The sequence below is a fragment of the Penaeus chinensis genome, chromosome 30 (genome assembly GCF_019202785.1).
Source record: "Penaeus chinensis breed Huanghai No. 1 chromosome 30, ASM1920278v2, whole genome shotgun sequence".
Classification (NCBI taxonomy): Eukaryota; Metazoa; Arthropoda; class Malacostraca; order Decapoda; family Penaeidae; genus Penaeus; species Penaeus chinensis.
Genome location: NC_061848.1, coordinates 27,118,186 through 27,143,185, shown reverse-complemented (window position 1 = coordinate 27,143,185; position 25,000 = coordinate 27,118,186). Strand labels below are relative to the sequence as shown.

General features: G+C 41.7%; 2 protein-coding genes across 3 annotated transcripts in view; one reads left to right on the top strand and one right to left on the bottom strand.

Moving 5' to 3' along the window:
• Window positions 1-14,130, bottom strand: part of LOC125041348 (eukaryotic translation initiation factor 2 subunit 2-like) — a 14,263-nt gene extending 133 nt beyond the window's left edge. Inside the window, exons 1-8 of one of the 2 annotated variants that reach the window (XM_047636221.1) lie at window positions 13,973-14,130; window positions 9,846-10,008; window positions 9,455-9,724; window positions 5,294-5,433; window positions 4,982-5,111; window positions 1,516-1,579; window positions 1,253-1,391; window positions 1-1,097 (exon numbers count right to left, since the gene is read on the bottom strand). The exon at window positions 1-1,097 is cut by the window's left edge and continues 133 nt beyond it. In XM_047636221.1, the coding sequence (XP_047492177.1) occupies window positions 1,047-1,097; window positions 1,253-1,391; window positions 1,516-1,579; window positions 4,982-5,111; window positions 5,294-5,433; window positions 9,455-9,724; window positions 9,846-10,008; window positions 13,973-13,990 (975 nt within the window). In that variant the 5' untranslated portion in view covers window positions 13,991-14,130 and the 3' untranslated portion in view covers window positions 1-1,046. The remainder of the gene's footprint in view (window positions 1,098-1,252; window positions 1,392-1,515; window positions 1,580-4,981; window positions 5,112-5,293; window positions 5,434-9,454; window positions 9,725-9,845; window positions 10,009-13,972) is intronic. The other variant, XM_047636222.1, reaches the window with a different exon arrangement.
• A 3,001-nt stretch (window positions 14,131-17,131) lies between these two features.
• Window positions 17,132-25,000, top strand: part of LOC125041295 — a 12,711-nt gene continuing 4,842 nt past the window's right edge. Inside the window, exons 1-7 of the mRNA XM_047636131.1 lie at window positions 17,132-17,196; window positions 18,639-18,736; window positions 18,948-19,091; window positions 19,849-19,956; window positions 20,183-20,231; window positions 21,207-21,285; window positions 21,487-21,666. Of these exons, the coding sequence (XP_047492087.1) occupies window positions 17,132-17,196; window positions 18,639-18,736; window positions 18,948-19,091; window positions 19,849-19,956; window positions 20,183-20,231; window positions 21,207-21,285; window positions 21,487-21,666 (723 nt within the window). The remainder of the gene's footprint in view (window positions 17,197-18,638; window positions 18,737-18,947; window positions 19,092-19,848; window positions 19,957-20,182; window positions 20,232-21,206; window positions 21,286-21,486; window positions 21,667-25,000) is intronic.

Genomic DNA, 25,000 nt, shown 5'->3' with positions numbered 1-25,000 from the left:
TATCATCAAGGAGAAGATGCACTTGACAAGTTGGTGATAGCTGATGACAGGTTGACAGTTGACAATAATCATTTGGTAATCTATGTCTGAAGAAATTTTTAAAAATAGTACCAGCCTGTCAATATTTTTTTTAAGGACATGACACTTTAGGACTGTTTAGAACGATTACACAGAAACGAGATTAAATTAACTACAAATACATTGAATACTTATGGTTTTCATGGTCTAGCGGTAGTTGGGATGCATCAGAGTACATTTCCAGTTAAATAGGCACAATTAACAGGTTTTGCATTAAAGCAGTGGGACTCTTGTCCTGTATCATTTATGCGTCACATAGCACAAATTCGATCTACTTCTGCTGGCAAAAACACAAATAAGAGTGTGTTTAAGAAACTTAAACCCTAAATGCATGCTTCCAAATCACAAACGAGAAATATTTTTCATCACAAGGTGGTTTTAGATGTTTTAGTTTTTATCTGATTCTGTTGTCAACATGACAGATTCACGTGAGAAGTTGATGTACAGCATGTTAGCCCCAAAACCCTTTTGAGTTACAATGTTATCTGGGAAAAAGTACATCAATAAAACAGGAAATCCCAAAGCAAACAAACTATAATGGTACAACATCGGAAAAAGGGCAATCAAATTCCGTTCTACCCAGGCAAATTTTATTCCTGTGATAACTGTTAAGCTGGTAAGATCTTTCAGAGTCAATGGGTATAACAAGTACCTATGAAAAAATCTTATTATTGATAGTACACCTCCAAAACAACACACAAGAGACAGCAAGAGGAAGCCATGCCACTTGCTCTTCCTCTTTGATCTAAGAATCCATGGTAAGGTCAATACTAGGATACTTGTATAGAATATTTTGAAAACTAGTAATAGTTTACTTTGTGTACGGTTTAAAATATAACCTTTATGTTGTAACAGCATTTTTAAAAAATAAGGTCAAAAACTATAAAAAACATCACCAGAGAAAGAAGAAAAGTGGAGAACAAGAAAGAAAGTTGTTAACCGTATATATATATATATATATTTGGATGCTAATTCTTGCTGGCTCTGATGGCCTGTCTCTGTTGCTTGTTGGCCACGGCCTGTGGAGAAAGAGATGCTCATTAGAAACTGAATAAAGAGAAATAACCTGAGCTAAATGTTCAGCAGCACACTGAAGAAAATTATATAAATGTATCATTGAATATATTAAGACAATGACAGCTTTCCCTGCATTAAAGTTTGTAATCAGACCAACCTGGAAACCAGACTTGATGGGTGCAACAGAGCATCGGGAGTTACACTGCTCACACTGCAGGAAATAAAGTCGAGCATCTTTCTGGAGGATTGTGTCCGGGGAGCGGCAAGTATGGCAGGTAACGTATTCCTTGATATATCTATGGTCAGTGGAATAAAACAATGTTATGAGCAAATCATAGTTGATACTTGCAACTTTGTAGTGCAGTACATTTTTGTAAATATATAATCACAATTCATAGGCATGGGAATCAGTTAACTTACCGCCTAAGAACATTTTCAATTTGTTTTTGCTGGAATCTGCCTTTGATGATCAACTGATTATTTCCTGAAAAGAGAGAGAGAATAAAAAATTGTATTAACTTGCACAAAATACAATAAAACTGTCAAAATAGTTGTTATAAAACAGAGACAGTCATAAAATGAGCAAGCAGTGTATTTTCTCAAGTCATGGATGGTGAGAGAGAGAGAGAGAGAGAGAGAGAGAGAGAGAGAGAGAGAGAGAGAGAGAGAGAGAGAGAGAGAGAGAGAGAGAGAGAGAGAGAGGGGGGGGGGGGGAGGGGGGGGGGGAGAGGGAGAGGGAGAGGGAGAGGGAGGGGGAGAGGGAGAGGGAGAGAGAGTGTGTGTCTGTGGGAAGGAGGGAGAGAAAGGGAGGGGGAGGGAGGGAGGGTGAGAGAGGGAGGGAGAGGGAGGGGGAGGGAGGGAGGGAGGGTGAGAGAGGGAGGGGGAGGGAGGGAGGGAGGGAGGGTGAGAGAGGGAGGGAGGGTGAGAGAGGGAGGGGGAGGGAGGGAGGGAGGGTGAGAGAGGGGAGGGAGAGGGAGGGAGGGTGAGAGAGGGAGGGAGAGGGAGGGAGGGTGAGAGAGGGGAGGGAGTGAGAGGAGAGGGAGGGAGGGAGGGAGGGAGTGAGAGGAGAGGGAGGGAGTGAGAGGAGAGGGAGGGAGTGAGAGGAGAGGGAGGGAGTGAGAGGAGAGGGAGGGTGAGAGGAGAGGGAGGGAGGGAGGGAGTGAAAGGAGAGGGAGGGGGTGAGAGGAGAGGGAGGGAGGGAGGGAGGGGAGTGAGAGGAGAGGGAGGGAGTGAGAGGAGAGGGAGTGAGAGGAGAGGGAGGGAGGGAGTGAAGGAGGGAGGGAGAGGAGAGGAGAGGAGAGGAGAGGAGAGGGAGGGAGGGAGAGGAGAGGGAGGGAGGGAGAGGAGAGGAGAGGGAGGGAGTGAGAGGAGAGGGAGGGAGTGAGAGAGAGGAGAGGGAGGGAGGGAGTGAGAGGAGAGGGAGGGAGGGAGGGGGAGGAGAGGGAGGGAGGGAGCGAGAGGAGAGGGAGGGAGAGAGAGGAGAGGGAGGGAGTGAGAGGAGAGGGAGGGAGTGAGAGGAGAGGGAGGGAGTGAGAGGAGTGGGAGGGAGTGAGAGGAGAGGGAGGGAGTGAGAGGAGAGAGAGAGAGGGGAGTGAGAGGAGAGAGAGAGAGGGGAGTGAGAGGAGAGAGAGAGGGGAGTGAGAGGAGAGAGAGAGGGGAGTGAGAGGAGAGAGAGAGGGGAGTGAGAGGAGAGGAGAGTGAGAGAGGGAGTGAGAGGAGAGGGGAGTGAGAGGAGAGGAGAGTGAGAGAGGGAGTGAGAGGAGAGGAGAGTGAGAGAGGGAGTGAGAGGAGAGGAGAGTGAGAGAGGGAGTGAGAGGAGAGGAGAGTGAGAGAGGGAGTGAGAGGAGAGGAGAGTGAGAGAGGGAGTGAGAGGAGAGGAGAGTGAGAGAGGGAGTGAGAGGAGAGGAGAGAGAGGGAGGGAGGGAGGGAGAGGGCAAGGGAGAGGGGGGGAGGGAGGGAGAGGGCAAGGGAGAGGGGGAGAGGGAGGGAGAGGGCAAGGGAAAGGGGGGAGGGAGGGAGAGGGCAAGGGAGAGGGCAAGGGAAAGGGGGAAGGGAGGGAGAGGGCAAGGGAGAGGGCAAGGGAAAGGGGGGAGGGAGGGAGAGGGCAAGGGAAAGGGGGGAGGGAGGGAGAGGGCAAGGGAAAGGGGGGAGGGAGGGAGAGGGCAAGGGAGAGGGGGAGGGAGGGAGGGAGAGAGAGAGAGAGAGAGAGAGAGAGAGAGAGAGAGAGAGAGAGAGAGAGAGAGAGAGAGAGAGAGAGAGAGAGAGAGAGAGAGAGAATATCAATGAATATGGACATCCGGCAGGGTAAGGCAAGGCATCCTTCTTACCTCCTTAGTGGTTGGGCCTTGTGGACCCGTCTGTTCAACAAAATTCTCAAAGTAATGGACAGTACATGAACCTGCATCCAATGTGTTAATCAATCTCTTATGACAGTTTTTCACATTCCCCAGATGGCTTCAGAAGTGCTCAGCCATCAAGGTGCCCAACTAGTAGGCTCTATATGATCTCAAATTCCCTTCTTTTTTATGCTATTAACCCATTGGATCTGGTTGATGTGACTTGTCATGGGTGAATAAAGCTCTTGGAGGAAGATTAGACTCCATGGGCATTTAGGAAGGGGATTGTGTATTGTTTCCACTGTTAAATGGGTGTGCAATGAACCATCCATCAGCTATGGCCAGAGGAGTGCCGTCTCCAGGAAGGACACTATTTTCATGCTCAGGATCCTACTCCTGTTCAGTCCCCAATGAATACTAAAACATTTTAAAATGACACAAACAAGAAAATGTTACTTCTTGTTATTGTAGCACAAAGATGTAGACTACTTTGAGAGATGATATAGAATCTGTGCAAGGAGAATAGTCAATGCCATCTTGATATAGCATATCAAATGTCAATTAAGAGCTTGGAGATTGGCAATAATGCAAAAGAACACTACAAAGCTAGTCTTTATACTGCATACAAGTTTTTGTGTAGGCTGGACCTACTAGCCACTTAACTACTCAGGAGAGTTGCTATTCCAGCATGCCTGAGGCAACATAACCAGATCCAACGGGTTAATATCAGTATGGTGATTATACATATTGACACTATGACCATTATAGTGTTATTTAAACACTAAGAGCAATTAAAACAATTTTTTCTGAGAACCAAGTAAAAGGGTAAATACATGAAATAGAGAGGACTAGTAATTGACTCCTTGGTGAGTAACAACTTGCAGAGCCACCTAGGTGTAAACACACCAAATAAACTAAAATCATGGTGGACATGACACATATCTATGCCATCCCTGCACAATGCTTATTTGTTATATTCCCTGTCATTCAAACCACAGCTTACACTTGGACAGTTAAGCCCTAAAAATGTATGATAATCTCCATGTAAATATCTATGACAAACTGTTTAATCTAACCTCAACAGCACACCAACAATGTAAATTAAGCATAATGGGAGATATAACAATTCTGTTGTGTATAAAAATATAAAATGGGTTTTTGTTTTCGTCTCAAGACGATAGAGCTCAATTCAAGTATAAAGTTTTCATCAACTCTATAAGTTTCTAAGTGTGTAGCATAATTACGAGAAGTTTAATCTGGAACCAATTCATAATGGTTAAACAACACTAATGAAAATTGGAAACACTGAATGAAAAAAGTATTTAATCTGAGTAACAGATAATGAAACAGAAATTGTCTGCACAAAGTGCGTCCCTGATCTATAAAAGCCTTTCCTAAGACCCTGATAAAACATTACCAAGTGCATTTGCACCATTGCCATTCAACTTCACTGAAGGTTTAACCAATATAAATATTAGAACAGAGACTTCACTACAAGCCGACGCAATTTAGCAATTTTCTGTGCGAGAAACAAACTATGATTAACTTACCATCAATACTTCCAGAGGTACCTAACTCAGCCAGTAAGAACTGAAGTAAATGCTTTGGCATTCTATGTAGTAAGCGGCAAATTTCTGAGAAGTTGGCAAATGCAGTTTTCTTAGATCCAATTCTTACAACCTGTGGGATTTAAGGTTTAACATAAATATTGTATCTCTCATCTATCTACATGATCGATGTAGTTAATATGGCTTAGCTTAAAAATAATTTCATGCTGCTACAATAACACATTGCATAATAGTATTCTGAATGTCAAAGGCAAAATAGTACCTAAAATCTGAGGACATTAAACACTTTCTTACCTGCGGTGGCTTCATGACGAATTTCTTCTTCTCTCCGGTTGCCATTTCTGGGTTCTTTTCTCGGAGCTGATTAAAAGCACGTTCCAGGAGCTCATCGTAAGTATAGTCCCTCTCAGAGCCAGACCATCCGTCCCCTGTTTCTGAAACATTGTAATCAATTTTGTAACATGAAACTAAGAATGGAAGAAGTGGGAGAGGAGTAGGGAGTAAGAGAGAATGCAGGAGGGGGGAGGGGAGGGATAAAGAGAGCAAAAAGAGGGGAAGTGGGCCAGAGAAAGAAAGATATATCTTTATAAATAGTATTATTCACTGTTTAAATTCCAACTACAGAGACCTTGTGCAGATATTAAACACAAATTATTTGTGAAACAGGTTTTCTCATTTTGGTGCAATATATCTTAAAGTGTCAGGTGAACTATTGCATATCCTTATATCATCTCCTTATTTCCTATTAATGAGAGAACTCCACACAACACACCCTTGCTTGCACCCCTTCCTTGTCCATGCATTAGGCCATCCATTCACACACTACTTACCTCTTGTTTCTTCACATACTACAGACTCCTCTGAGAGCAAGAGTAAAACATTTTGTATCATTAATCTCAGGGTATGAATTATTGAGAACATGAAATTCTGCAGCAACAGAATCAGTTATACAAATGATAGAAAAATTTAGAAAACTGAGTCAGTATGTCTCCCATCTCTCTAATTTGCCAACAATATAAATCATAAATTCTGTTTACCACCAACAACATCAACAAAAATCAAAATAAATCACCCATTTTCAACTATATGCAAAGAAAAAGTGTACTTAGGTTAAGTGACAAACCTTCCCAATGCTCAGTAACTAGCAGCTTAAAAATACAGATTAGAACTTATAAATATATATCTATATGTAACACTTTACAAATACATGAGTAAATGAGAGAATTATTTCATTATTCAGCAATACTGATAAAGGTCCAAATTCTTAACTAGGTGAAGATAACTTTACTATACTATAAAAAACCTAACAAGAGGTTAATGCAGAATTAATTAAATATTTGTAATATCTAAAAGATTGCACTTGTATCCCAAGCATACTCTCTTAGTGGAGGTTCATAAGGTCAGATTAGATATAATAACATGAAATTATATCTGCAGTTATTGAGCAAGTACCACTGTCAGTTTATTTCCAACTGTGAAGAAAATTTGAGTCACTGGCATTTTATTTCCGGGAATATCAAAGTACATAATGCAATGGCATCCAGGTAGGATCTCTGCCGAGAGGAAATCTCATGATGTGAATACCTGCCGAGTTATGGCAGGCCTGGACAGAGATGAGGTGGGGATTGTTGGGCGAATTCCGATTGTGGTTATAATGTAGTAATGGTGAAGTGCTACGTCTGTTGTTTGATATGTTGTACCAATCGAACCCCAAGTACCAATAATTGATAAAAATCCCATTCAAGTATACACCCTTCATGCTTGGAAAAATTATTCCACTAATAACTATTCATATAATTCTTCCAAAAGAATGCCAATCTACAAAAGACTTGCCCCTTTTGTAAAGCAATGTGGATATTTTCAAGTAACCGGACTCCGAAAGATCATTACACAAACAAGCACGAGACATCACTTTTCATTCCTGCTTAAATCAACAAACTCTAGAAAATCTCTACAATAATTCCCATGTTAGAGACAAATAAATATAAATGTAATAAATGTAATCATCTGAAAATATTTGTTACTTTGATATTCAATATAATGAATTCAAATATGAAAAATATACTAGAGAAATAAAGGTGTTACTGATGTTATTTTGACTGGCAAAATAAAGCTTACCAGTAATACTTATAATCATATATACGAGAGGAAAGAACGAAAAGAAAAGTAAAGAAAAGAAAAGAAAAGAAAAGAAAAGAAAAGAAAAGAAAAGAAAAGAAAAAAGAGATGAGAAAAGAAAAAAAAGAAAAGAAAAGAAAAGAAAAGAAAAGAAAAGAAAAGAAAAAGAAAAAAGAAAAGAAAAGAAAAAGAAAAGAAAAATTACAAATACAAATACTAAAAATGTTAAGTAAATGGTTCCCAAAGTTACCAGCGGTGTGGTAATTGTCCCTCAAAAAGGGTACGGCAAGATGCTTCCCAAAGATTTTCCATTTAGTGGCACACACTATTTATGGGGACTAGAAGTTTTAGTGGGGATAATCAGACCCAGCCAGTGCACAAATTTGTAAGGAGAGGACAATCTTACTGTCAGAGGCTTGTATTGCCAAATACTTCCAATTTTGATTAATTATGATCACATTAGTATAAACTTATTGGTAGACTTTATGATTCCTACAGAATGAGGAGAGAATTTACGTAAATTGCACTTAGTATTGGAACCCTGACTACTGCTCCAGGTGCCAGAGGGTATCCTAAGCTGTAATCCTGAAGACTATTCAGGTCATTATAATCTGTGAAACACACACAAGTGCAACGAACAAAAAAGCTGACAAGATAATACTTCATTTAGCAGGTCATCTTCAGGGACATTAATTTCATTGCATACTCTACTTATAAAGACTTCTACTGTGACTCATGAGACTATCATTTTTGGTCTATTGACAAAGCACAAGTTAAGGACTTCTTTTAGACCTGGTTTGTATTGTAAAATTATGAACCTTTAGCCAGTTTGAACCACTGTTGACATTCTTTTATCCTGACTTTAGAACAGCAGAGACAGGTTTATATTGTTTATACTTCAGGGTCATATGGAGCCTATAGGTTTATATCATTTATCTTGATTATCATGAATATGAATGTCATATTTAATGTTCTTATGTTAAGAAGATAATGATTATCATTTTTATTATCAATTCATCATTGATTTGTTGTATAATATTGTCTATTATCATCTGTGATTACTGAAATCCTTGTTTTTATGCCCAGTAGCTTTAAGTTTGAAGAGAATGTAAAGAAAGATTTGCCACATTCAGACTGATGTCTGAAAGTTGTGTTTGAAATCAAATAAAGCAACATTTAAAATTTCCACAAAAAGCATATATTTCAAATATCCTCAGCAAATGAAAAACGGATGCAAATTCTATTGACATGGTCTTATTTGTTGTTTTCACATGTTTTACCTATGCTTCCATTACACATGATATAACCAATACTCAAATGGTTAATGGTTAATGGTTAAAAGCAAAATAATTGTGCTAGACATCTAAGGTCATGTAGCACTTTAGTAAATGGTAGTGAAAGGTGGTTGAGTTAGTGATTAGTTGTCAAAGTTGGGCAAAGGAATTGACGAATGAATGGGTTAAGGTCGGGTAAGGTGATGTATGTATATGCGTTTGAGGAAGGAAAAAGGTTGGCGAAGCAGAAAGTGAGAGATTCTGTAAGGATGTCTGACAAGTTGGGAAGTCGGTGAAGGGAGGATAGGTGGGAGAAAGTAGAGGTACGGGCTGCTTCAAAACGTGGGCATAATAGAATAAATATGTGGCACTGAAAGAGGGACATTACATAGGGATGGATCGGATTGTGACATCAGATAGGAAGTGTGTTAGACGGGTGTGGCCAATGCGTAAGCGGGCGAGAGACGTCTCCCAACGTCTGTTCCGATGAAATGGAGCTGACCAGGAGGAGATTGATAGTTTTACAGTATGTAATTTATTAGTGTGGAGATTTGACCAGAAAGATTGCCATCAATTATACAAGAAGGTAACCAATACTCAAAACTACAGTTTAACTAGGTATTGCAAGATAAATTCAATCATGTGTCTGCCTCATGAATCTGATGTGTGAAAATCGTACTTCCCCCTCTGAAGTATGTCAAGGGATATCTGACACCCTAAAACAACTCTGCTTTGTGAGCATAATGTCAACACTACAATTCTGCAGATCTAACATCTGACACTTTTATGTATTTTGTTAAGAATACTTGCAAATTCATATATTCTACCTATATATTAAGCAATTACCAACTAAAATTGTTTTCAAAAGATTTACTGACTTCAATACTCTAGTCAATTTACATATGATAATAGGGACCGAAGCTACTAAATGTGTAAGCAACATGATCTACCTTTATCAAGCTTTTTGTTGTTGTTGAACTGTATTCTCATGTAATCACCTGGTCTAGGAAGGCGAATCCAAAGATTTCTGAGCAACTCCCACGGCACAAACTACGAGACTCACCAAAATCCTTATCATCTCCGTCCATGGAGGCGTCCTCCTGCTCGGCGATGAGGACATCCAGGTCCTTCTTCTTTTTGCTTTTCTTTTTCTTGGCTTTGCTGAAGTTGATGTCAAGGTCGAACTCGTCCATTTCCGCCAGGGCGGGGTCCTTCTCCTCGCTTTCTGGGGCGGCTCCTTCCTTGGTCTCGGGGAGAGCGTCGTTCATGTCATCCATGCTGAAAGGCTTCGACTTCTTTTTCTTGCCTTTCTTCTTTCCAAACATCTCCATATCTGCAGTGTAAGAAATAGGCAGTGAGTAATATCTTGCCTGTAATGGTGAAGGGAAAAAATTCACGAATTCAGCTGTGAAGCACTGATGCATTTTTATACCATTCACCTGCAACAAGCTTACCATCCATATCTGGTGTGTCTTCCTTAGGGGCCTCAGAGACCTCATTTTCAGGGCCAGCTGGTGCTGGCTCTGTAACGGCTGTGCCACTGCCATCTGCTAATGCTGCATCTAAGTTGAAACCGGTCTTCTTCTTTTTCTTTTTCTTCAAACTTGGATCAAAGATCTGAAGACAAATCAAGCAGCTATTATTGTTATCTTAAACCATTCTTAAGTATCAACTGAGGAGATACACTAAATCTCAATATCTAAGATCCTAAAAATTGGAGGAGGAGCAGAAAAAATCTACAATTCTATTTTACAGTTTCAGCAATGAGATTGCGTTGACCTATAGTGTGTCTAGTCTCAGGAGAGAAAAACCTGAAAATTCGTTGCAGACTCTGGAGTACTCTGATTTGCTAAGGCTCCTTTCTTTGACTCTTTTTATTTATCTATTTATGAATTTTTTTTTTTTTTTTTTAAAGTCAGCTGATACTTAACCACTCCCATCAGAAACATGTAATTTTTTTTTTTTTTTGCAAAATGTGTTTTACACACAGAAGCTCCATAAGCCACCAGAGAATCAATTAGTACCCCTACGTGATGTCATCTGATATTCCTTTCCTTTTTTTTAAAGACCCCCCCCCCTCCTGTGATTTTAATATTGATAGTGTTATCTTTATTCCTAACAATAATAAGGAGGAGGAGGGAGGAAGGGAGGGAGGGAGGGAGGGAGGGAGGGAGGGAGGGAGGGAGGAAGGAAGGAAGGAAGGAAGGAAGGAAGGAAGGAAGGAAGGAAGGAAGGAAGGAAGGAAGGAAGGAAGGAAGGAAGGAAGGAAGGAAGGAAGGAAGGAAGGAAAGAAAGAAAGAAAGAAAGAAAGAAAGAAAGAAAGAAAAAAAGAAAGAAAGAAAGAAAGAAAGAAGGAAAAGGGTAAATAATCACTAAAGGACTGTTTTTTTTGGTCACTCTGCAGCTGTAGATCTAAATGCGTGTAAAAACAAACAATAAACTAAGCTCACACTGGGCATGGCATAAATGTACATGCTATCCCTGGCAGCACTGGGTTAGTACTTGTTAACATATTTTTTTAACAAAATATTCAACACAACACTCTCTCTCCATTGCATTTTCCCACCTTGAAGATTTTTTTCTCAAAAGACTTGGTGAATCAGAATATTCATGATTCCATGGTGAATTACCATTTTTTTTCTTTCCTATGACTGGAAGGAGTATATTCCTACATCAATTGTCCTCAACAGATACATGAACTAGGAAGACCCTACCTCCACATGACATGAAACCTAAGAGCGATGCAACCCTCCCGAGACAAAGTCCCCAAACCAGGCTATCATGTGAACCCAAAATTCCAAGCATAACCTTCTATTTATTCCCAAGACAGGGGGACAAGCCCCCTGTACCTCCCTTTATTAGCACTTCGTACCAAATAGCAGAAAATATGACATTAAGAACTTTGGCTGTGTGAGGGTGTTGTGGACTTTGCCTCTGAGTGGGGACATGTAGCGGATATTTTAGTAATTTCGCATTGAACTGGAGGTCACTGCAGCTGTACCTGTTCCATTTATTATTTCATTTCTTATGCTCTATAAGATGGCAGTGTCCATTTCCCTCTATAAAATGTCATGCTTATTTTTTTTTTTTTTTGTGTGAAATATGTCTGCTCATAGATAGCTCTGCTAGCGCTTAGCCGCAAAGTCAATTATTTGACCTTGTGACCTTACCTTGTTTTACCTTTCCTTGAATTGGTGGAAAAAACGTATTTATTACTAATGCTATGAAAATCGATAGTGTTATTTTTATTATAGATATTATAATTTCTATAATGTTATAAACGTTAGCAACAGCAAAATGAGAGAACCTAAAACATTTTTGTAAATCAAGGAAAAGGGTGAACGGGCGAGACTGGCAGTACTCGTAATCAGCTCATTGGTAACTTTGTACAAGTGTAGCCATCTCTGTGTAAAAACAATAAAATAAACTCACAGTAGGCATGGCATGTACATGCCATACTTGTCAGCACTTGGTTAAGTATGCCGGTGGCTGACTGGTAGATAATTTGGTTTCAATTAGCCGTAACGACTTCTGTCCGCAACTAGGCCAAGTGTTTCTTGCATCAAGAGTAAAGTTAAAGCTACAACTAATAAATTTTTGAAATAGAGGATCACATGAAAATTGAGAAAAATGTGGGACCTTGTAGAACACACAAAACCAGACATTAGCTTTAGAAGGCATTCTACATAAAGTGGAGGTTTGGCCTCAAGGGTGTCAAGGATAATTATGCTACCCCTAGGGCTCACCATGACTCCTCTGGTTTTTGCACTCTGGCAAAATGACAACAAAGCTTCATGGATAATGTTACTGAGAACAACACACAAAGACAGAGGGAAGTGGACACTGCCATCTTATAAAGAATAAGAAATAGAGTAAAAAAATTTAGGAACAGCTACTGTGGCCTTAAATGTGCATCTAAATGAAGAAAATATCCACTGCATATCACTGCTCACTGACTAAGTCCGCAACAGCCTCACACAGCCCGAGTTCTTCATGCTGCGTCTTCTGTAAGTGGGGACAAAGTCTAGGGAATAAACACAAGGTAGGAAAGTTAAGGTTTGGACTTTTGGGTTTGCACGATAGCCTGGGTTTGAGCCTTTGTCTCTGGAGGCGCTTCGCTCTTGGCTACAAATGCTGGCTTCATAAAAATCCCTGCAAAATAGGGCTTGTAGACCACACTGGCTGTTATGCAGATAGATATGAAATCTATCATATATATATATATCTTATGTAACTCCTTCTGATTGATTAATAATGAAATATGGCATTTGCTCACATTCGTAACCTTGAACTTTCCAATAAAATGAAAGGTTTTGAGAGCAATTGTGAATCTGACAGTTGTAAATGACAGTTGACATTCCAAGTCGGGTTTGACACTATATTTCCTGAAAAAATTATTATGAATCTGGCTGTATATCCAAATTAAGCCAGCACTAGGTGTACCAACTGCAGGGAGCAGGATGCACCAAGCATACCAGCAGAAGACCCCAGGTGAGGGGCTTGTCCGAGCAGTTTAATATTATGGTTTGTGAATGCGGGGTTTCTCGCACCCTTTCCTGGGGACTGAATTGCAGGGTTGCACCAGTGTTTTAATGATACAATTGTTAGTCTCTGAGCAGTGATATGTAGTAGTTATTTTCTTTATTTTGCAGCAAATATGAGGCCGGAGCAGCTGTACCTCTGTTGATTATAACGATTTCTTATCCACTACAGGATGGCAGTATCCTCTTCCTCTCTCTTTGTGGGTCACTCTCAGTAACATTAACCTCGTTGAGCCGCACCTCGCTTCTCAGTGCCTCCGCGTAACCTGCGTTAGCACGGGTGGGCCACAGTTATGATCAATAATTGGCACTCTTATGAAGGTGCTGTGCTCTTGGTGTACATCTCTGCAACAAACAAGGGAAACAGACACCTGGCAGGGTTCAGCAGCAGAAGTGTGGTGCGCCAGAGGATCCCACGAAAAGCCTAAGGCCGCTGGCTGAGGAGGGAGGACTCAAGAGAGACAGGCCCTTCGTAAACAAATAGCCATGCGCATATTGATCTCAAAGCAAGAAATTTCTCGCATCATCTGCCGCCTTCCTTCCGGGACACAAAACATAGTGACTTCAGAACTTCAGCTTGACAACTTCTCACTGTCAGTTCTTGTCTCTTCCTCCTTTCAAAGGTTTTTCCGCAACTCTCGCTGGGCTTTATTTAAACGGACACCACTCGATCACCACATCCACAATCCGATCGCATAGGAGCCTTCGTCGAGCCACGACGCCCAAAGCCCGGCGACGGCGCCCCGACCCGAGCACCAAAGCAACTTTCGAAGGAACGAGTTTTCTAGGTTTCGGTATCTTTGGCCGGTCGAAGGAAAACCCTTCTCGGCCAACAGAGCAGGACGAGCGCCTGCAGCGAGCCTCGCCCCGCCGCCCGCCTGCCCCGCGAGGGCCGGGAAAACAAACCCAAAGGCAAAAGCTTCCTCGGTGACCAGCATGGAGACAGCCAGATGTTGCCTCCGACTCTCCTTCCCTCGCATTTCCTCGCTTCCCGGCCTCTGCCTGGCCGCCCCTCGCGCCGCCCGCCTCTGTGCACTCACCGCTTCTTCGTCTGCCATGTTTGCGTGGAGGGAAGGGACCGCAGAGCAAGATTTTTCACGAAACCGGGATTTCGTCAGCCAGCAGCTCCCAGGCAGTATAAGCGACACAAGCGGTCGGAGCAGCGCCAGAGAACGGCCGCATTACGGGAACTCGATCCTTTAGGGGCGGTGCGAGGCGAAGGATCCGATGCTCTTTTGTTTATCGGAGGAGGCGGCGGATGAGTCAATGTGGGTTTAATGGCATTATATTTTTTAATAAATATAATTTTTGAAGCTTAAATTTATCATACATTACTTTTAGAAATTATAAACTTATCGAAGGGTAAATAGAAGCAATTTCAGTGCGCAAGTTATTGTTTTCCATCGCATTCCTTTCCCTATTGTAGTAAAGAGTCGACATGTGTTTATCATTATTTACATTTATGCATTTCATTCGTTCAAAGTAAATAACATAGTTCATTTAACTGTCCCTGATTACATTTACATAACTGGTGAAAAACAACAGGCCAAAGTGTAAGATTAGAGAAACCTTTTCAAGCTTCCCGCTCTCTATAAACGTCACCCAAACAATTGATGAGGAAAAAACAAGCTTATTTATTTTTCGTTCTCTCGGTATTTTGCAAAAATAATTCTTAAAATTTACGGATAATTTTACAACTGGTAGAGATTTGTAAACGGCGATAATGAAAAATAATATTCCTGGATCCCTCTCTTCTAGACTTCTCTTTTCTCGTCCACTGCCCTCCCTATTTCCCCATCTCTCTCTCCCCAACTATCTATCTCTCTCTCTTAACTCCCCCCCTCTCTCTTACCCCCTTGCCCCCTCTCTTTCTCTCTCTTACCCCTCCCCCTCTCTCTTACTCTCTCTCTCTCTCTCTCTCTCTCTCTCTCTCTCTCTCTCTCTCTCTCTGTCTTACCCCCTCCCCCTCTCTTATTCTCTCTCTTACCCCCTCCCCTCTCTCTTACTCTTTCTCTCTATCTATCTATCACTTTTCCCCTCTTTCTTACTTTCTCTCTCTCTATCTCATCTCTCTCTCTTTCGTACTTACTTTCTTTCTTTCTCTATCTTTCTTTCTCTCTCTATCTATCCTCCCATCCTCTCTCTCTCTGGAGTAAAGTAGCTAGCTGTCACTGTCACTGATTCGTCCTCATGTCATGCCCGTCAACATATCCTTTCGTATGGGGGTGAATGACCAGTGCCACCTTTAACAATACTTTAGATTTGCGTGAAGGGAAAGAACAGCCTTTGATTTGAATTTATTGCTTAACGAGGATAGTATTTCACTGCATGTCTTTAAGGTCCGTAGTGTACTGGGCATCACGAATATGTCTCACAGGTAAAAAGCACGGAAAGTTTCGGCCCGATTCCACCGTCTCGTTTACTACTCTCGCTCATATGATTTTCTCTGTTTTAATACACAGTTGCTCTCATTACAGTGCTTCCTGGTAATTCCTTTGTATTTTTCCGCTTATTTTTGTTGATAAACTGCCTTGTAGGCAATGGCTCTCTCCAAACAAGGGGGATCCTAATGCGGTACATGGTGTTAATTATCTAACCAGTGGTATACTCATCTTTAGAGCTGCTTGTTCCTTCTTATACTTCATCGATCGTTGTCGTATTACAAACATTACTTTTCTACAAGTTATAAATCGAAACAAATCGTGTGAAATGCTACTTTTTTCTGTCATGTTAATTTCCGTCATATTGTTCTCTGTCAGTTTACAGCAAAAGCAAAACCTCCTTTTTAGTCTTCTTTTCGCCCCCTCCCCCCCTCCCCTTTCTTGTCTCCAGGCTGCCACCCCTTTGCCCGATGTCCTCGCCATTTCTCTCTCCCTTCAGCTTTTGATCTACCATTCACTCTCTCTTCCCAACAATACTTCGGGTTCTCTGGTTGGGATTCGGTTCTCAGTTGTTTTCATCCTTTTACTTCGAATCTGTCTCACACACCCATTTTAACATCTTTACCTCTCTAAGATTTACATGCTGGTAATTTCTCATCACCGATACTTCCATCATCAGTGTCCCTTCTTACTCTACGAAGTGATGTCTCCAAAAAATATTTACATCATTTGTTTCAAATTCATTCAGTCACTAAGTCTTTTCCCTTTCCTGCATCGCCACGCTGTATAGAAAACTACAGAAAGTATTTTTCTCGGGATGTTCTTTTTGTAAAGGTTAGGCCTATTTAGCTCTGTCTTCCCTTGTCTTTGTTTACTGCAGAAGCACTCCAGGGCAGAAGTGGAGGGCAAGAAGTGCTATGTCTCTTTAGCGTTGCCTTCCTGCCAAACTTCTAACAATGGCACTGCTGCTGAATTGTCAGTTTCCTTTTCTCTCTCGCTGCCAGGCATCCTATGGTCACATTGTCATCATTTGCCCAAGTCTCACGCAGCTTTCTGGTAATATTGTCAACTTTACTAGGACAATGAAATCCAAGAAATTATATTTTGTGATGTTTTTTAATAAGTATATTGCTAGATGGAGGTATATTTTTTGCAGCATAATTAGAAGCGAGTATTTTTATACCGTTATTATAGGAATTCCTTGCCGTTTTCCTTTGCTTCGAAAATATCAATCAAGGCCGATTCAGAAAGGCCTATCTAATTATCTAATCTTTTACCAGTAAAGAAGTAAATGGAAGTATTTTGCTTGTGTCATAAGGCCAAGTATTAATAAAGGGGAAGTAGAACGTGTAACCAACATAAACCTAGTATTTCCTAATTACATATTAGATTTACCTATTCTTCCGCGATAGAGGTAACACAATCACAACTAATATCCTTCTCTGAAATTGATCGGTCTAGTCTTTGATTATGTCCACAACAAATGCAAATGAAACTAAATTTGATGAGTTTACAGCGGAGAATGGAAAAAGTATTACGTTACTCTGGAATCTGCTTATTCAACCACAGGCGGGAAGCGTGAACCAATTTCCGTTTAGCAAAGAGGTTTTTCGAAGGATCAGTTCCCTTTCTCCTTTTGTGACAAAAGCCAAGAACTCCCGAATGCAATAAGGCTTGTGCAACCGCCAGCCAAACTACCTGACGGCGGTGAGAACGAAACTGATATGAGGCAAGAGACGACGGACCCCTTTTCTGGCGGCCGTGGAAGCCCCTTTGTTTTGATCGACGGAGTAGGCGCAGAGGGAGCAAAGTGACGTCATGTTTCCGGAGGCGATAGAAAGGGCCTCAGGCAGGTCAAGATTGAGTCACGCGCAGGAAACGTCGTTGGCAACATGATAACAGCTACTCGATGATAACACTTACTCCTGTAGATTGATGTCAACATCGATATCGATTGTTTAAAGGAAAGGGACGGGGCTTGGGGGAATGTGTTGCACATTTTTCTCTATATATTAATTTTACTAATGTTATTATATTCAGAAATAAAGATATACCGTACACTGGTGGTGCATATATTCATACATACATACATATATATGTATATATATATCATATATACATATATCAAATATATATATATATCATATATACATATATCATATATATATATATATATATATATATATATATATATGTATATATATATATATATGTGTGTGTGTGTGTACACACACACACACACACACACACACACACACACACATATATATATATAAAGTGAAAACTAGACGTTTCAGGAGAAAAAACAAAAAAAAAACATTTTCAACGATAAAAAGCGGGTAATAATAAATCCATGAGAACATAGTGAATACTGAAATATGAATCTTAGGAACTTTTAATTATGGTAATACAGTGCAGAGTATTATCAATGGCAAAAGACAATGCGAAACTGCATTCTGCTTATAGATTAACTAATGTTATAAAAAAAACACAAGAATGGAAATTACACACAGTAACAATATTCTAGACTTAATCAAGGTATCCATTTAATAGGTATGATTATTCCTCCTGAAGACCTAAAAGTTATTTAGAGAGATAAAAAACCCTTTGAGTTAATGTGAATCATATTCAGCCTTTTAGTGTAAGATCTGAAAATAACACAAAATTATTACATGCAACAAAGCTATAATTAGATCAGTGAGTATAAACTATTAATACATAATACATTCCAAAAACTGATGTAGAAAAACAAAAACAAAAAAACAAAAAAACTAGGTAAATAGAACATTAGACGAAGAGAGAAACCAGTTGTGTATTGCGGATATTTCAGTTGAATAAGTTTAATACAGAGAGATAGAGGGAGCTCTGTATACATACATACATACACGTATATATATATATATATATATATATATATATACATATATACATATATATACACACACATATATAAATACACACATATGTATATATATGTATATACACACACACACACACACACACACACACACACACACACACACACACACACACACACACATATATATATATATATATATATATATATATATATATATATATCTGTCTCACTCACACAGCGTAAGAGAAGGTCCCCCTCGACGACTCCCTCGCCGTGCGCGCGCGGGGAGGTCCTCCCGCCCAGACTCTCATACGGACGACTTACCTTAATAAAATCTGATAGTAAAACGTTTTCATTATTCTCTCTACTCGATGGAATTCACCACTGCCATTAACGCTGATGCAAACGAACATGTAATAATAATAGTTTTATTTATGCTTCTGAAGAGTAACTTCCCAATTTTAGCAGATACGTAAATCACACGGTATACCATGATGATGACGACGAAATAAAGATTGTGGTAATTCCTAATAACCAAAATCAACAAAATATTTGCATCGCTGGTACTGAATTATCTTGAAAGAAGTTTATGGTAGTTGATCTAAGAGTATTTACGTCCTGATGGTCGAACTATCATTTCGTTGGAAGTAGACAGAGGCTGATACAGGATAAAATATCATACTGTTTTGACTAGATAGACTGGAGGTATTATCTACTCCACAAGGCGTAGATAATACGTCCTTAAAGTGAATAAAGTAATTCGTCCTTATACAGCTTCTCAAAGGCGAAAACGAAATGAGACACAGGGAACTGCCAAACCGGTCGTTCGGAAGTGCGGATTCGGCCGGACGCTGCCGTGGCCGCCTCCGCCGTCCAGTGTGGCGTTCGGGGCACCGCTGGGGCACGCGTCGGAAATAGGTAGGTCGGGGAAGAGCCCAGGAATGTTTCCCCAATCATCGGATTTACTGCTTAATTATTTCGGCTTATTCTTTCAGTGTTAAATCTGTTTTAATGCAGGATTTTGTCTTGCTCATCGTGGCAGTAATGCCTTTCGGAAGAGACTAGAAAACGTAGCCGATTCCAGGAAGTCACATGCTGAAATACTTCCAATACGGTGCTTGGCAATCTTGATAGTGTCAAAGGAAAGTAAGATATGTATAGATAAGTGAAAATGTGACATACGAAAATGTGCATTATGAATTGCTCCCTTTTTTCAACCTTTTCTTAGACTGGCAGTATATGAGACGCATCAATATATGAAATACCAGTATAGAAATGTTGGAAATATTAGTTTCATCGTTATTGGCTGGCAACACGGGTTTCCACCAAGTTTCCACTCTTTTAGTTGGCGTTTTAATTAACGTGAGTGTAAGTAAAGGGCCATGATACGTCATGATTAATAGCTATAGTCATGCTGAGCCTCCGACGAACATTGTTTTCTGAATAAAAGGCAAAATAAAGCTGGAACTCGCGAGCGCCGTGTGAACTGTGAGCGGCGCCTTCTTTTTCCTTTATTTGTCTACAAGAACGTCATCTTCAATTTACAACAGCTTAGCGCGTCCATCCCGTAAAGATTAACCCCCAGGGATACTACCAGCTACACTAATGCAGAAACTAGTACTCGATGGAAAGTAATCAGACTCCCGGCGCCTAAATCTGAAGTTTTCTTCCCCAGAACTGAGTAGCAGCAGCAGCCATGGCGCGCCATTGTTGTGCAATCAGCAGCTGCGTGTGCGACGTCTCCCTGCGCGATGGGTCCTTCACGATCGCTATCGTTATGATAGTAAGGCAAAGGCGCGGGTGGACTAAGGACACGCGCACAGTCACATATTTACATTTGCATATTTATAATAATTATTTATTTACATGTGTGCATGTATGCATATACTACGTATATACGAATGTGTATATCCATATGTCCTTCTGTCCATCTCTATACAAGATATACATATATGTATTGTACAGATAAAACCAGATGTTTTTAATTTTTCATTGTATTTCCTTTACAGTGTGTATCCGTACTAAGACTTGTGTACGCTGTAAGAAACACCTGTTATGGTAAGTAGAAATAGGGGGAGGAGGCTAAAGGAATGAACTGCGGCTGTGTAGCCTTGGCGAATGGCATGCGCGTGTAGAGGGAATGAGGTTCGTGAAAAGAATTAAAAAAAAAAAAAAAAATGATGATAATTTTTAAAATACGAGGCACTGAAGCTAAAGGGGCGCTGGTAGGAGTTTAACATGGGAAAAGTTCACAATAGGGACCGCATCTGTTAGGGTTCAACTCGAACCAACCCGTCCCTCCCCCCACTCCTCCCTCCGTCCCTCCACCCAACCACCCCTCACTCTTTCCCTCCACCCCACCCCTCCCTCTTTCCCTCCACCCCACCCCTCCCTCTTTCCCTCCACCCCACCCCTCCCTCTATCCCTCCACCCCACCCCTCCCTCTTTCCCTCCACCCCACCCCTTCCTCTTTCCCTCCACCCCACCCCTCCCTCTATCCCTCCACCCCACCCCTCCCTCTTTCCCTCCACCCCACCCCTCCCTCTTTCCCTCCACCCCACCCCTCCCTCTTTCCCTCCACCCCACCCCTCCCTCTTTCCCTCCACCCCACCCCTCCCTCTTTCCCTCCACCCCACCCCTCCCTCTTTCCCTCCACCCCACCCCTCCCTCTTTCCCTCCACCCCACCCCTCCCTCTTTCCCTCCACCCCACCCCTCCCTCTTTCCCTCCACCCCACCCCTCCCTCTTTCCCTCCACCCCACCCCTCCCTCTTTCCCTCCACCCCACCCCTCCCTCTTTCCCTCCACCCCACCCCTCCCTCTTTCCCTCCACCCCACCCCTCCCTCTTTCCCTCCACCCCACCCCTCCCTCTTTCCCTCCACCCCACCCCTCCCTCTTTCCCTCCACCCCACCCCACCCCTTCCTCTTTTTGTTTCCTCTACCCACCCCTCCACATTAAATGCAAAGCTATCGTTTGCTCTAAACCAAAACGCGTCGATGTCCCTCTTTCCCTCACGAGCCTTTCCCCAGGCAGGAACGAAGCCTTGTTTGGCGCGCTGGTCGAAGTCGTCAACATCATTCTGGCCATCATGCTCTTCTGCGCTGTTCTCAGGGTAAGGCCTCTGGTCCTACGGTTTCTTCTTTTTATTTTATACGCGGTCTGGAATATGTGGAATATAAATCAAGGTTGTAAGGGAAAAGAAAAGGAAAAGATTCGATAGAATGACAACCATAATAACGCTGCCAACTTTGTTCGTATTCCGTTAGAGAAAGGAATTACAGGTAAGTAGCCTTTTTTTTTCCCCCCCGCGCAGGAAAAATTGCAACTGCTCTGCGTATGGTACTGGAACACGTCCGTCGCCGCCATCGCCGCCTTCATCTACGGCTGCCTCATCCTCTTCGTCTTAGGCAACCAACCGGACGGCATCGCCAGCATAGCCATGGGCATCGTGCAGCTCTGCTTCGTGTTGGTCATCCGCTCCTTCATGCTCTCGGTCAGTCGGCCTCAATGCTTCAGGCTTTTTGCTCTTTCTTTGTCTCTGTCTCTCTGTCTCTCTCTGTCTCTCTCTGTCTCTGTGTCTGTCTCTGTGTCTGTCTCTGTGTCTGTCTCTGTGTCTGTCTCTGTGTCTGTCTCTGTGTCTGTCTCTGTGTCTGTCTCTGTGTCTGTCTCTGTGTCTGTCTCTGTGTCTGTCTCTGTGTCTGTCTCTGTGTCTGTCTCTGTGTCTGTCTCTGTGTCTGTCTCTGTGTCTGTCTCTGTGTCTGTCTCTGTGTCTGTCTCTGTGTCTGTCTCTGTGTCTGTCTCTGTGTCTGTCTCTGTGTCTGTCTCTGTGTCTGTCTCTGTGTCTGTCTCTGTGTCTGTCTCTGTGTCTGTCTCTGTGTCTGTCTCTGTGTCTGTCTCTGTGTCTGTCTCTGTGTCTGTCTCTGTGTCTGTCTCTGTGTCTGTCTCTGTGTCTGTCTCTGTGTCTGTCTCTGTGTCTGTCTCTGTGTCTGTCTCTGTGTCTGTCTCTGTGTCTGTCTCTGTGTCTGTCTCTGTGTCTGTCTCTGTGTCTGTCTCTGTGTCTGTCTCTGTGTCTGTCTCTGTGTCTGTCTCTGTGTCTGTCTCTGTGTCTGTCTCTGTGTCTGTCTCTGTGTCTGTCTCTGTGTCTGTCTCTGTGTCTGTCTCTGTGTCTGTCTCTGTGTCTGTCTCTGTGTCTGTCTCTGTGTCTGTCTCTGTGTCTGTCTCTGTGTCTGTCTCTGTGTCTGTCTCTGTGTCTGTCTCTGTGTCTGTCTCTGTGTCTGTCTCTGTGTCTGTCTCTGTGTCTGTCTCTGTGTCTGTCTCTGTGTCTGTCTCTGTGTCTGTCTCTGTGTCTGTCTCTGTGTCTGTCTCTGTGTCTGTCTCTGTGTCTGTCTCTGTGTCTGTCTCTGTGTCTGTCTCTGTGTCTGTCTCTGTGTCTGTCTCTGTGTCTGTCTCTGTGTCTGTCTCTGTGTCTGTCTCTGTGTCTGTCTCTGTGTCTGTCTCTGTGTCTGTCTCTGTGTCTGTCTCTGTGTCTGTCTCTGTGTCTGTCTCTGTGTCTGTCTCTGTGTCTGTCTCTGTGTCTGTCTCTGTGTCTGTCTCTGTGTCTGTCTCTGTGTCTGTCTCTGTGTCTGTCTCTGTGTCTGTCTCTGTGTCTGTCTCTGTGTCTGTCTCTGTGTCTGTCTCTGTGTCTGTCTCTGTGTCTGTCTCTGTGTCTGTCTCTGTGTCTGTCTCTGTGTCTGTCTCTGTGTCTGTCTCTGTGTCTGTCTCTGTGTCTGTCTCTGTGTCTGTCTCTTTCTTTCTTTCTTTCTTTCTTTCTCTCTCTCTCTCTCTCTCTCTTTTTCTTTCTTTCTTTCTTTCTTTCTTTCTTTCTTTCTTTCTTTCTTTCTTTCTTTCTTTCTTTCTTTCTTTCTTTCTTTCTTTCTTTCTTTCTTTCTCTCTCTTTCTCTCTCTTTCTCTCTCTCTTTCTCTCTCTCTTTCTCTCTCTCTCTCTTTCTCTCTCTCTCTCTTTCTCTCTCTCTCTCTTTCTCTCTCTCTCTCTTTCTCTCTCTCTCTCTCTCTTTTTTTCTCTCTCTCTCTCTTTCTCTCTCTCTCTTTTTCTCTCTCTCTCTCTTTCTCTCTCTCTCTTTTTTTTTCTCTCTCTCTCTCTCTCTTTTTCTCTCTCTCTCTCTCTCTTTTTCTCCTTACCCCGCCATTCCCTCAATTACAAATACAATAGTTTGTGTTTGCATTTGAAGTCGCAGCCAAGTTCCCGGAAGTGAAAGGTTTTCCTCCCTATTTTTTTTTTTTCTATTTTTTTTCCCGTGATTTCCTTCTTGCGTTCATTGGCGACGATATTGATTGTATTCATGAAGGAACGATTTTTATAGCAAAGAAAACGCATGAAGATATGATGCTAGATAGTGTGATACGTTTGTGCTTAAAGAATTTAACCTTGAGTCATGAAGGCGCCTGTCTGATGGAAGCCTCTTGAGCTGAGAATTATTTTGTTTTTGTTGTTAGTTATCATTTCAAGATGTGATATCCTAACAGCATGGACTGGACTTAGGAATGTTATAGTACAAAAAAAAAAAAAAAAAGTCGATAGGAGATTCTGGAAATGATGACGCGTAGGAAATATATTATAAAACCCAGAGTGGATCCAGAGTTGAGTGTAGAGCGGGTGAACGGCGGCCTTTCCGTTATATATATTCGGAAGAAGCAGTATAACGAAAATGCCTTATTTTTACCCCAAGCCATCAGGGGCAGTTCAATCTAAAAGAAATCTACAAGGGTTTTATCAGGAGAAGAGAGCCGATTATTCACTTTTTTTTTTTTTATAGTATATATTTATATAGTATTTTTCGCCCAATTTTCAGCCACTCAGGGAAGCCAGTAGACGCTTTATGGATTTAATGGGCAATATGTATTATGTGAGCATCTTTTAGCATTGTATATAGTTTACACTACGTTATAGGGTACGTTATATTACTTCATACAAGGCCACGATACTGTTACATTAAGGTGAGAAGTCAAAGGTGCATTATTGACTTCTCATAATTATTCCTTGAGGCAATTTATCTTTCCCTCCCCCTTCCTCGCCTCTCCCCCCCTCTTTGTTTTCTCCACACTTTGCTTGTGCCTCTTTGTCTGTCTGTTTTTGCCTGTGTGTTTTTGCCTGTTTTTGGCTGTGTGTTTTTGCCTGTGTTTGACTGTCTGTTTTTGTCTGTCTGTCTGTTTTTGTCTGTCTGTCTGTTTTTGTCTGTCTGTCTGTTTTTGTCTGTCTGTTTTTGTCTGTCTGTCTGTTTTTGTCTGTCTGTCTGTGTTTTTGTCTGTCTGTCTGTGTTTTTGTCTGTCTGTCTGTGTTTTTGTCTGTCTGTCTGTGTTTTTGTCTGTCTGTCTGTGTTTTTGTCTGTCTGTCTGTGTTTTTGTCTGTCTGTCTGTGTTTTTGTCTGTCTGTCTGTGTTTTTGTCTGTCTGTCTGTGTTTTTGTCTGTCTCTGTCTGTCTGTGTTTTTGTCTGTCTCTGTCTGTCTGTGTTTTTGTCTGTCTCTGTCTGTCTGTGTTTTTGTCTGTCTCTGTCTGTCTGTGTTTTTGTCTGTCTCTGTCTGTCTGTGTTTTTGTCTGTCTCTGTCTGTCTGTGTTTTTGTCTGTCTCTGTCTGTCTGTGTTTTTGTCTGTCTCTGTCTGTCTGTGTTTTTGTCTGTCTCTGTCTGTCTGTGTTTTTGTCTGTCTCTGTCTGTCTGTGTTTTTGTCTGTCTCTGTCTGTCTGTGTTTTTGTCTGTCTCTGTCTGTCTGTGTTTTTGTCTGTCTCTGTCTGTCTGTGTTTTTGTCTGTCTCTGTCTGTCTGTGTTTTTGTC